A 12,500-nucleotide genomic window follows, 5' to 3' on the forward strand; every position below is an offset into this window, starting at 1 on the left:
GAAACTCTAAGCATAAGCAATAAGGTTCAGCATGTTCAAAGATACTTTTTGGTTCTGACCAATTGATGTTATATTGTCATGGTTTTTCTCCCTAATCAGGAAATCTAAGATGATAATAAGATGTATACCCACCTTAATGTGTGTATTTTGCAGTTAAAACTGGACAGTCCTTTTGAGAGAAGCTGAACTCCAGAATCCCCCAGATCATTGTCACTCAAGTCCAGCTGTAGCAGGGAGTTTGGTGATTGTAGAACTGAAGCAACAATCTCACAGGATTTATCTGTGAGTTTACAGTCAGCAAATCTGCAACAACATTTGACAGAATTATGACAGAACTCAACATATTACTATGCAAGGTTACTTTGAATCAAATCGACTACATTTAGTGAAATGCACAGAAAATGGTAAACAGTGTAAACAGTTGATGCTGCATTTAGATTTGCTGATTATTGATTGATTCATGATTCATTTGTTGCCTGTAGTGAGGACTAGAGTCCTTCTGCAGTAACAGTAACAGGACACATACTGTAGCCTACTTGTAAACAACACTAGAATTACATTAGAAGCACATTTACTCCTGGGTTTCCCGCTTTTCCTTGATTATGGTATCTGCCAATCAAATGTACTGTTGTTCTGTATGGAGACACTACAGTAGGAAATGTATTTTGTTATTCAAAAGTTCATGGAGACCGACAGACTTTACGTTAACGTTAGTGATGGCCGTTCAAACGAGTGTCTTTCAAGAAAAATACTCCTTGTTAACTAGTCTACGTGTTAGGTTTAGCAGACATCCCAACCTGCAAAAAGTCATTTCAGGGAGGTATCACGAGGTATTGGGAATAAACCGAATATGCGTGTCTTGTCTTATTCTGATTGAAATAAACCGAAAAAGGCCATATTCAGTTTATTAATAAACCAAAGCATATGCCTGTTTTAAACGGAATATTGGGTCATGAAAACACTTTAAACGGAATATGCTCCCAGAAGGAAGAGTGTTGTAGGCCTGTGCATGCTCAATTCCCACAGAATTAGGATAACATGAACCAATTGTCTCTCAGGCACTTTCCTAATCATGGCAAAACAACGCACACACTTTTGGAAAGACGAGTAGACAAACTTATGTCTTGCCATCATGCACGTCATGGAGTTCATCGACGGGAGAAAATGTCGTAATAGCGACATTTTTAAAAAGTTTTGTTAAAAACTTGATGAGGATGGCTATCGACGTACGCTTGAACAAGTGAAATATAGGTGGAAGACCCTGAAGCCGTTGTATTATGCAGCCAAAAGAGGGAATTCCACCAGTGGAGATTTACGTCAGGACGTTGGGAGCCTATTAGGCTGCGTCACTGACTTATTTGGAATAATGTCAATTGCTATGTAAACAGCAATATGCTCAAAATGTGACATTGTACTTGCTTGTAAACAGGTTAAACGGAATGTTGACATAGACGGAATTTGGGCAATAGACTGATTCAAAACGGTTTATTCCTGGCATGAAAACGTGCTAAATGTTTAAATGTGCAACAATGGGGGTTCTTTCTGAACATACTTCAGTATCTCCAGTTTACAGACAGGATCCTCCAGTCTAGCAGATAACAGATTCAGTCCTGATTCTCCAAGATGATTGTAGCTGATATCAAGCAGTTTTAAATGGGAGGGGTTTGAAGACAGAGCTGAAGCAAGAAAACCACAACCCTTCTCTGAGATGAGACAATCAGAGAGCCTGAAAGAGATAGAGAGAGAGAGAGAGAGACTCTAGTCAATTGAATATGATGACTGTGATGCGAAGTGTGGAGGAGATATCTATTGAATTAGTACACACTCCTCCTTAGACACATTTGTTTTTACAGATGTCAAAATGTAACTGAAAAAACTTCCTATCAGCACTATATCTATTCAGCACCTAAATGACATTGTTGGGCAGTGGACTTTAAGAATAGGCATTATTATTAATAGTTCTAAAAATGATAGAAAATATCAATAGACTACAGAACTGCTCCAGTGCTCTAAATAAATGTTCAGGCACCATGTAAAACACACTGTACTTGGCCTCTGGCCTCGTGCCTGATTGCAAATAACAGCCATGGTGATATATGCTACCGATGCCAGATTTTGAAACTCTGGAGGTGGTGATGTTTCTGGTGGTGATGGTGCTTCAGCAGGTGGTGGTGCTGTACCTGGTGCAGGAGGGGACTGGAGATGGGGACTATTGGAGGGAAAATGTAGGCGAGGACCTCGGAACGTTCCTCTGAACCTGGTGCGGGAGGGAGCAGGAGATGGGGACTATTGGAGGAGGGCCGCCGCAGGAACGTTCCTCTGAACCTGGTGCGGGAGGGAGCAGGAGATGGAGCTCCTCACTATAGGTACAGTAGGAGGGAGCAGGAGATGGAGCTCCTCACTATAGGTACAGTAGGAGGGAGCAGGAGATGGAGCTCCTCACTATAGGTACAGTAGGAGGGAGCAGGAGATGGGGAGTCCTTTCTCTGAGGAGCAGGCGAGGACCCTGGGTGTGGAGATCCAGTGGCATAGAACCAGTGGCAGGAAGATGTGGTGGAGGGCCGCTGGACACTGGGTAGTCGATCCCACCAGAGATGCCCTCCAGTGGCAGGAAGATGTGGTGGAGGGCCGCTGGACACTGGGTAGTCGATCCCACCAGAGATGCCCTCCAGTGCCACTGGCCCCAAAATCCCCAGAACTATTTCCTCCAGTGGTGTGAGGGAAGCTGCTGTATTTACTCCCGCACCAGTTCTATGGTGCTCCCTTCTTCTGGCGGCAGCCCTCCTCTGTCACACTGGCGTAGTCCTTCCATTTGTTGCGGATGTCTTCTACGCTCCTGCACCCCTCCCCAACTGCATTCACTTTAGTTGTAATGGTTTGCCACGTGTTTTGTTTTGAGTTAGTAATTTTGAATTTGGAAAATAACATTTATTTATGTTGTTGAACTTCATCTATAAGTATTTCCAGTTCTATTTTTGTGAATTGTGGCTTGCGTGCCATGGTGTCTGAACAAGATCAACCTCAAAAATGGACTTAAATAGAGTTTTCAACCATGAACAGGTGGCGAGCAATCACCTCATTAAATATTAACCTTCAATCACACATTTAAATGTTATGGACTGTGTAAATGCACCAGTACCCTATTTGCTATTAATTTGATTGTTTTGTTTATAATTTGAAGTGCTCACATGACACAATCACTGATTTGTGAGATCCTTAAATCAACACTCCTTGTGTTTATAGTCACTGAAGTCATTAAGTAATTAAAAGTGTATTAGTGAAATACGTCGGCTCCTTCACGTACAGTAAATGTGGCTCAGCTGTTTCGGCTATGACCTGTCTGTAAGTAGCAGGCTACCCAAATCGATGGTTCAATACCCACAAAGTGCACATATCTAAACTACATGATATGTAGCGCATGATTACATAACCCCCCTCCACACACACACTGTGCTCAGAGCAGCTAAGGTTACGTTTAAGCTACATGACATGAGTCCATGCGTACTGTGGTGTCTCTCTGATCATTTCCCAGCATGCTCTAGCCTACTCTACTGTGGTTGCTAAGGTTACGTTTAAGCTACATGACATGACTCCATGCGTACTGTGGGGTCTCTCTGATCATTTGCTAATTGATCTGCCCATGGTCCTGGATCCTCTGGCAAAAGCTGTTGTGCATTGCTCTGCCTATTTGCTCTTGTGTCATGTGCTCACTGTGCTCAGAGCAGCCATACCCCCTGCTCTCTTCACCTCCATCATCCTCCATCACATCTTCTCTATCATCTCTCTCTACATGAAGGAGACATTTGATATGTGCCTCTTATCATAACTAGAGCCTCCATCATCCTCAATCACATCTTCTCTATCATCTCTCTCTACATGAAGGAGACATTTGATATGTGCCTCTTATCATAACTAGAGCCTCCATCATCCTCAATCACATCTTCTCTATCATCTCTCTCTACATGAAGGAGACATTTGATATGTGCCTCTTATCATAACTAGAGCCTCCATCATCCTCAATCACATCTTCTCTATCATCTCTCTCTACATGAAGGAGACATTTGATATGTGCCTCTTATCATAACTAGAGCCTCCATCATCCTCAATCACATCTTCTCTATCATCTCTATCTACATGAAGGAGACATTTGATATGTGCCTCTTATCATAACTAGAGCCTAATATAATAAAACAGAATAAGATGACCTTTCAGTCAAAATGGCTAAACATGGTTTGCTTTTTATTTTGAACTGCTGTATATAAGCACAAAGAGGAGGATGAGGTCTGATGCTACTCCACTCTCTGATGTGACAGTTTCTGAAAACTGGGCCATGTGTTTCACAATGTTAAGATCTGCTTCTATATAAATCCGTTAAGCTATAATGTTGGCATGATACAGTATGTAACCTAAACTACCTACTACCTATGACAATTATTGCTAATTGTATTGTATAGATATCATAGCTTATTAGTTAAACATGTTTAAAATTAGGCTACTATATAATGGTGTGTTAGCAAACAGCATGGTTAGTGTACAGTTTATTTATGTAGCCTTTACCTCAGATTACATGTATAACCAAGGTAGGTAACACTCCATAATAAGGTGCCATAATAAATAGCAAACTAGTAATTACCTAACCCTTTGTTAATATTTGTTAATTGTTACTAACATATCTATTTGGCACAAGTTAATAGTTTTTTAATCATTAATTAAATATTAGTTGTTTGCATAAAATCTGTATGTTAATGTTTTAGCAAATCTATTAACTAATATTGTATTAATATGTGTTAATAGTTAACTAAATGTCTTTTTGGCACTAATTAACAGTTATTTCTTGCATCATTTAAATGGTAAATGTTTATTTGCAAACTATGTTAATAGAAAAGTTAAGGACTTATTATTATTTAACTAATTGTTATTAAACTGTGCTTCTGCCTATCCCAATATGAACCGAACTCTCCATAGGACCCTTACAATAGATAGATAGATAGATAGATAGATACTTTATTGATCCCCAAGGGGAAATTCAAGAAAAAAACACGGAGCTACCTTGACATGCTGCCACTGTTGTCGGCGCCGGAACCGCTTGCAATAAAGTTGGTTAAGCTTAATTAATATATTAGTAGTATATAGCTATAAGCGTGGGGCCCCTTATAATAAAGTTGGTTAAGCTTAATTAATATATTAGTAATATATAACTATCAATATGGGGGACCCTTATAATAAAGTTGGTTAAGCTTAATTAATATATTAGTAGTATATAGCTATCAGTGTGGAGCCCCTTATAATAGACCTCTCCAGAATAAGTCCCGCCTCCTAACTTCCGTATCCATCCAACTTCCGGGCGTGGATTGTCTATGCAAATAACATGGCGTTTTGAAAGATCGTACCTGTCAAACTCTGTAGGTGACAAAGTAGAAAAAGCTGCTGGGCAGATTGGCCTACACACTTCTGCCATCTAGTTTCCACTGGATTTTTTGATTGTCGGTGCCGTTTAAGATTTTTTGATTTTCGGTGCCGTTTAAGTATTATAGTCTATAGTATACTACTTAAACGGCACCGACAATCAAAAAATCCAGTGGAAACTAGATGGCAGAAGTGTGTAGGCCAATCTGCCCACCAGCTTTTTCAACTTCGCTACCTACAGATGTTTTACCGGTATGATATTTCGAAACGCCATGTTATTTCCCATAGAGGCATAGACAATCCACGCCCGGAAGTTGGATGGATACGGAAGTTACGGAGGCGGGACTTATTCTGGAGAGGTCAATAAAGTTGGTTAAGCTTAATTAATATATTAGTAATATATAACTATCAGTATGGGGGACCCTTATAATAAAGTTGGTTAAGCTTTATTAATATATTAGTAATATATAACTAGTCAGACGGTGAAGGGACTGAGACCAAAACTGGCTTATCACATTTATTCCTTTAAGAAAAGTTAAAACAAAACAACAAGTAGTTGAATGGGCTATATTACATGCATCATTCCTATACCATCACTGTCAGCCCTACTAGCAAGGGAGACATGCGACTTGGAATGTTCAGGTGCACAGAACGACAGTGTATTAATATTCTGAGACTCACTAAACACTCACAGACGTAGACCATACGGAGGTAATGCATAAACATAATGCTAAACTAAATGTACATTCATTTCCTGCTAGACTGAATTGCACTTTCCATGCACACTAAGCTAAACTACACTGAATGCATGGAAAGTTGCTAGCGGAGTTTACAGCTAGTCACGTTAGACTCAGTGTGTACTCGTGGTCATAATGAAAACATTAATAAACGTTCTCTAAGTTGCTAGAATTGCACCCAAATCTTAACAACACATGTAAAGTAACATAATACAGGTGATATATCAACTTAAGTTTTCAACTTAAACAACATTTTACAGTTACAAAATTAAAACAAAGTGGGGAGAGCTTTATACAGTCAACCTACGCAATGCAAAGCATACCGCTTCTGATCGGCTATGGCAACAATACAAGGACAAAACGCAGCAGAGCTGCTGTATAGTGTTTCTCCAAAGGGAGCTCCAAAATACCAATCTCAATAAAGCTGCTTAATTACGTCAAAAATCACATACAAACACTGAACTACATTTCTAACTCTGTTACACCCCCCTCCCCTGAATTTCACCAAATTCAAGCAGCAACCAAATAGTACTTCCAAAGGCAAAGAGTACACTACTTTCAAACACTAGACAGAGAGTCACCAATTACAGGACAGCCAACCACAGAGGTATCCAATAAGGATGAAGTGGAAGAAGAGGAGCGCAAACTCTCACACAACCAACCACTGGCAGTAGGGTGCCTTATACACCCCACAAGACCATAAAGCCATAAACCATAAATTCCATAAATTATCCACAAAGCTAATCAGAAAAGCTAGATAAATAATAATATGTCATTAACTTTTATATTAGCATATAGTTTGTAAATAAACATTTAAATGATGTAAGAAATAACTGTTAATTAGTGCCAAAAATATATTTAGTTAACTATTAACATATATTAATACAATATTAGTTAATAGATTTGTTAAAACATTAACATACAGATTTTATGCAAACAACTAATATTTAATTAATGATGAAAAAACTATTAACTTGTGCCAAATAGATATTTTAGTAACAATTAACAAATATTAACAAAGGGTTAGGTAATTACTAGTTTGCTATTTATTATGGCACCTCTTTTTGGAGTGTTACCTAAATATATGTATATATGTATATATATATAAATATAATATATAGTATGGGGTGTTGGCAGTGCAAAGTCATAGGTAAAACAGAGTAGTAGGAGTAATGTAAGCAGGTAAGCAGTGCAATACAGTCAATGTAAACAGTGCAGTAGTAAAAAGTAAACAGGTAAACTAGTAACAGCTAAAGTGCAAATGCAGGACAGGAGGTGAAGTTTTGTTCAGCAGTGTTACAGCCTCTGGAAAGAAGCTGTACCTGAGCCTGCTGGTGCGGGAGCGCAGGCTGGTTATCCATCCCTGGCTACTTCACCACCTCTACCTGTAAAGTCAAAAACCTTGGTGTCACAATTGATTCTACCCTTTCCTTTGACTCTCACATCAAATACATCACTCAAAGCCCAACATAATCTTGCACCCTCTTATCTTTCAAGCCTCCTGACCCCCTACCAACCTACCCGCACCTTACGCTCCACTGATGCCCACCTCCTATCCACCCCCACTGCACATCTCCGTTCCATGGGTGACAGGGCTTTTAGCGTGGCTGGCCCCAAACTCTGGAACTCCCTTCCACTCCCACAAACTCTGTGATTAATTAATCTGAATTAATCGCATGCATCCATTTTTGCTATGAACTTATCTTAAAATCAATTTCGGCAGATGAGTGAATCAATGAAGAGCCAAACCAACATTATACAACAACATTATAGACTTTAAAGTTCAACGTCTCTCTTTTATTAATTTCCCCTTTGGCTCAGGCATCAGCGTAGTTCCTGGTGTCAGATTTTTTGTATGATGCAAATGACTGAAGTTACTACTCACTGTCAATGGCGTGTGCAGAGTAAGCTACCCTAACACCAAGGTAATGTGTGGTATACCACCCCATGATTTATCCTTTTTTGGCCATTCAAACATGTTGTAGATTTTTGTTCACGTAATTACTAGGTTGTTACCTTTTCTATCCAGTAGGTGGCAGTCCAGGATAAGAGAACGCAGGGCTCTGAGAAAACGAGACAAAAAAGCAGCATAGCCTGCAAGTGCGAATCGAAATGCAATGTGTGAAGTTTTTGGAATGGAAATAAATGTAACCACCTTCAACATACATTTGAAGACATTTTCAAGTGTGCAACAAATTTAGTCAATTTAGTAAGGGAGTTTGTCGGTTAGTTAGTTAGTCAGTCGTAGGGTAGGCCTATAGGCAGGGGTCGGCAAATAGTGGCCCGCGGGCCAATTTTGGCCCGCCATCTATTCTATCTGGCCCGCGAGATGACGTTAATTTGCTGTTTAAATAAAAAAAAAAAAAAAATGAATTTTTTTTTAACCCCATGTTTTTAAAAAGAAAAAAAGGCCTACAGCAATCCCATCAATTTCAAAACATTTATTGAGGTATAGATGATAGTCCTACTAAAGTGACAAAACAACAGGTGGAACATCCTTGCAGTTATCCATGACGCACAGGTCGGAACGGTATTGGCACGCGAGTGCGCGTAATCTTGTGCAAAAAAAAAAACAAAAGTGTCCTGTCTCCCTCTTCCAGTGGGCAAGGTCAAAAATAGCCTATGTTTCGTTAAATTAATAGGCTTGGCATTAATAAATGCAGGCAGGCTCAACACATACCTCTGCTTCCATTCTTCTTTGTAGGTCCTGCATTCTGAATCAATTTTTCTTTTCAAGGCTTTTGACAACGACATTTTGCATCGATAACTAGCATATAGCAATGTTCAGCTAATCATTTACACGTCATCCAAAAGAATAATATTTGTACACATTAGTTACGGCAAGTTGGTAGGCAAGTCGCCTGTTTCATGAGAGACGACAGGAGATGCAGCAGGTGGCATAAAAACAGCGCACATAAGCAAATAAACGTTTTTAATGGAATTAAATTAAATGCATTTTAAAAGTTAGATGATGTTTATTTTAATATAATATAATGATTCATAATTTAAATAGTAGGCCTATAACCCCCCCCCCCCCCCCCCCCCCCCCATTACAAAAGCTATGGCCCGCGATGCCATTGTCTGAAAAAAAATTGGCCCGGGTCCAAACGTAATTGCCGACCCCTGCCTATAGGCTAAGCAAACAATACACTACGTTAGCAAAGTAACTTTAACAAGGCTGGCAGCTAGCATTATCATCATCAAGAGGTGTGCTAACTTGTAGGCCTACTTCCAGATTGCTTTGCATTGAGGTGATACCAGAGCCAGGCTACCTATTAAACATGCTCTGGTGATATTTCAGACTTGACGGACTCCCATGGTAGGCAATGGGAATTCCTTACTGCAGTAATAGTAGATGGATGCTCCTGTCAACAGGATTAGTCTGGGCGTTCTTATAAAACAGGCTAAACGTTTCATTCAAAGCAGCTTTCTCGTCTGCGTCCTTCAGTCACTATAGCCACACTGCACTGTGTGAAATGTCACCACGAAATGTGATTAAGCAGCTTTATTTTCTTTAATGCCTTAATATTTCTGTAATTAATTAATCAAAGTTAATGTGTTATTTTGACAGCCCTAGTTATTATACTACTGCAATACACTAATCTAATCTGGTACAGTGTTGCACTGAATAGAGAGATGACCTTGGTGGTCAATGCATGCCATGTCCAACTACAGAAAAAGGAAGTTTGAAGAAAAGAAAGAAATCACAAAATAAAAATCACATATATTCTGTTTTGGTATGGCATAGAAAACAATTAAACAAATCAACTGACAACAGGTTCATCACATCTCCTTTTCAGAATCTTTATTCAGACATTTAAAAGTCAGAAACACATTTTATTTACATATTTTAAGTCAGAAAAACAAGCATGTTTTTTCTATGTCAACACATACTGTATATAGAACCACTGACACCTCAGATTAGAAAATACTTTTTCAAAGAAATTCAACAAATAACTAAACTTTAGGGAGAACAGAATACATCATATTGTTGTTGTTGAAACACTTATAATCCACACATTCATTTTGTTAGGAGAAGAGCATAATATAAAGAAAGCAATATCAGCATTTGTTTAGTTTCACCAGAACAGTAATTATATAATAGAATATACATATCAATATCTAAACAGCATCTCAGCATTACACATGTGTTTGAACAGGAGTGTGTGTGACTGGTGTTCCTGCAGTTCTTTATACAGTCTATGGGCCAAAGCTGGAGCTAATGTCATAGCAACAAGCCCTGCTCCACTGCCAGGGCCACAGATCAAGCATCACAATGGATGTTGCTACGGTTACGTGGTTACTGTGGAATGTTGGAATGTCTGACTTGATGAATTTAAGTCTTTGGCAGTTTGTTAAATAGAAAACAGTATCATACAAAAAACAAATAAACCATACACACACACACACACACACACGCGCGCGCACACACACACACACTATATTAGCTTGATGTGTGTGATATGCCAGTGGGCATCATTCAATCTGATGCAAAGCAAAAATACCCTCTTTACTAAAGTTGTTTGTAAAAGAGCTTCTTGTGCCTACAAGCCTGTATTACATTACAGTGTCATACAAACCACACACACACACACATACACACACACACACACACACACACACAAATCTGAAAATCAGCCCAAAGGAGGAGAATGAGAGACGGAGAGAAAGAGGAAGCGAAGGGACTGAGGGAGAGTGAGGGGGGGGGGGGGGTGGATGTACCTGTTGGAGGAGAGAGAGGGAGGAAAGAAGGGAGGGGGAAAGAAAGAGAAATAGAGAGACAACATACAAACACACACACACACCACACACACACACTGAATTAGAGAGAGAGAGTGAGAGAGAAAAAGGTTGTAAAGGTAGATGTACCTATTGGAGGAGCTCATGTGATCTTGCACAGGGACACTGAGGACCTCCAATAAAGCCTAAACCCTGGATAGAGGGGCTCAGTGAATGTGGAGTGGAACGTGTGCAGGTGGGTGAGTGTGTCAGTGGAGACGCTGTAGAAGGACAGAGTGCCGGCCGGCCAGTCCAGGTAAACTCCTACTGTTCTGGAGTCAGAGGAGGGGGCAGGTATGTCAGTGCGTTTATTATTGTGCCAGACATAGTATCTGTGATCAGTGCAGTTCAGACTCCAGGACTTGGCATTCCCTCCCATTGTGACGTCATCACTGCCCCCTTTCCTCTTGATGCTTTTATAGGCCACAGATATATCAGCTCTATATCCACTCCACTCAGCCTCCCAGTAGCAGCGTCCAGTCAGACCCTCTCTACACAACACCTGATAACTGGAGTCAAATCTCTCTGGGTGTTCAGGATACGGCTGCTCCTTATCCACACGTGTCACCTTTCTGTTCCCCTCAGAGAGAGAGAGATATCTGTGTGCTGTGTTTGGGTCCAGTGTGAGATCACAGGCATCTGCAGACAAGAGGAGAGAACATGAGAACACACACACACATACAGAGATAACATGAGAACACACGCACACCATGTCAACACAAACAAACACACACACACACAGATACAGAGATAACATGAGAACACACACACACCATGTCAACACAAACAAACAAACACACACACACACACACAGTATGTCAACACAAACACACGCCCACACACCTTAACAACACACACACACACACACACACATACACATACAGAGAGAACATGAGAACACACACACACATACAGAGAGAACATGAGAACACACACACACCATGTCAACACAAACAAACACACACACACACACACACACAGTATGTCAATACAAACATACGCCCACACACACACACACACACATACACATACAGAGATAACATCCTCATCAGAATATGGGGAACACACACACACACATATGCAGACAAGAGGAGTGGGTGAAATGGGAACACACACTCCTACTCAATCTACCAACACACACACCTACTCAATCTACCCACCCACCCACACACACACACACACACACACACACACTCCTACTCAATCTACCCACACACACACACAGACACACACACTCCTACTCAATCTACCCCCACACACACACACACACACACACAGACACTCCTACTCAATCTACCCCCACACACACACACACACACACTCCTACTCAATCAACCAACACACACACTCCTACTCAATCTACCCACACACACACACACTCCTACTCAATCTACCAACACACACATCTACTCAATCTACCCCCCCCCCCCCCACACACACTCCTACTCAATCAACCAACACACACATCTACTCAATCTAGCCACACACACACTCCTACTCAATCAACCAACACACACACCTACTCAATCTAGCCACACACACACACACACACACACACACTCCTACTCAATCTACCAA

General features: G+C 40.4%; 1 protein-coding gene and 1 long non-coding RNA gene across 3 annotated transcripts in view; one reads left to right on the plus strand and one right to left on the minus strand.

Annotated features, from left to right (window-relative positions):
• LOC143131367 (uncharacterized) overlaps positions 1–2,812 on the minus strand; it is a 7,516-nt gene extending 4,704 nt beyond the window's left edge. The window contains exons 1-5 of the mRNA XM_076291298.1: positions 2,747–2,812; positions 2,412–2,638; positions 2,104–2,325; positions 1,553–1,726; positions 133–345 (exon numbers count right to left, since the gene is read on the minus strand). Of these exons, the coding sequence (XP_076147413.1) occupies positions 133–345; positions 1,553–1,726; positions 2,104–2,325; positions 2,412–2,638; positions 2,747–2,812 (902 nt within the window). The remainder of the gene's footprint in view (positions 1–132; positions 346–1,552; positions 1,727–2,103; positions 2,326–2,411; positions 2,639–2,746) is intronic.
• LOC143137667 (uncharacterized) overlaps positions 1–12,500 on the plus strand; it is a 71,998-nt gene that overhangs the window by 10,415 nt on the left and 49,083 nt on the right. The window lies entirely within an intron of this gene.

Source organism: Alosa pseudoharengus, unplaced genomic scaffold (genome assembly GCF_046254945.1).
Source record: "Alosa pseudoharengus isolate Yale_2024_CS ecotype anadromous, Long Island Sound unplaced genomic scaffold, YU_APseudo_1.1 YU_APseudo_1.1_scf_1, whole genome shotgun sequence".
Lineage (NCBI taxonomy): Eukaryota > Metazoa > Chordata > Actinopteri > Clupeiformes > Clupeidae > Alosa > Alosa pseudoharengus.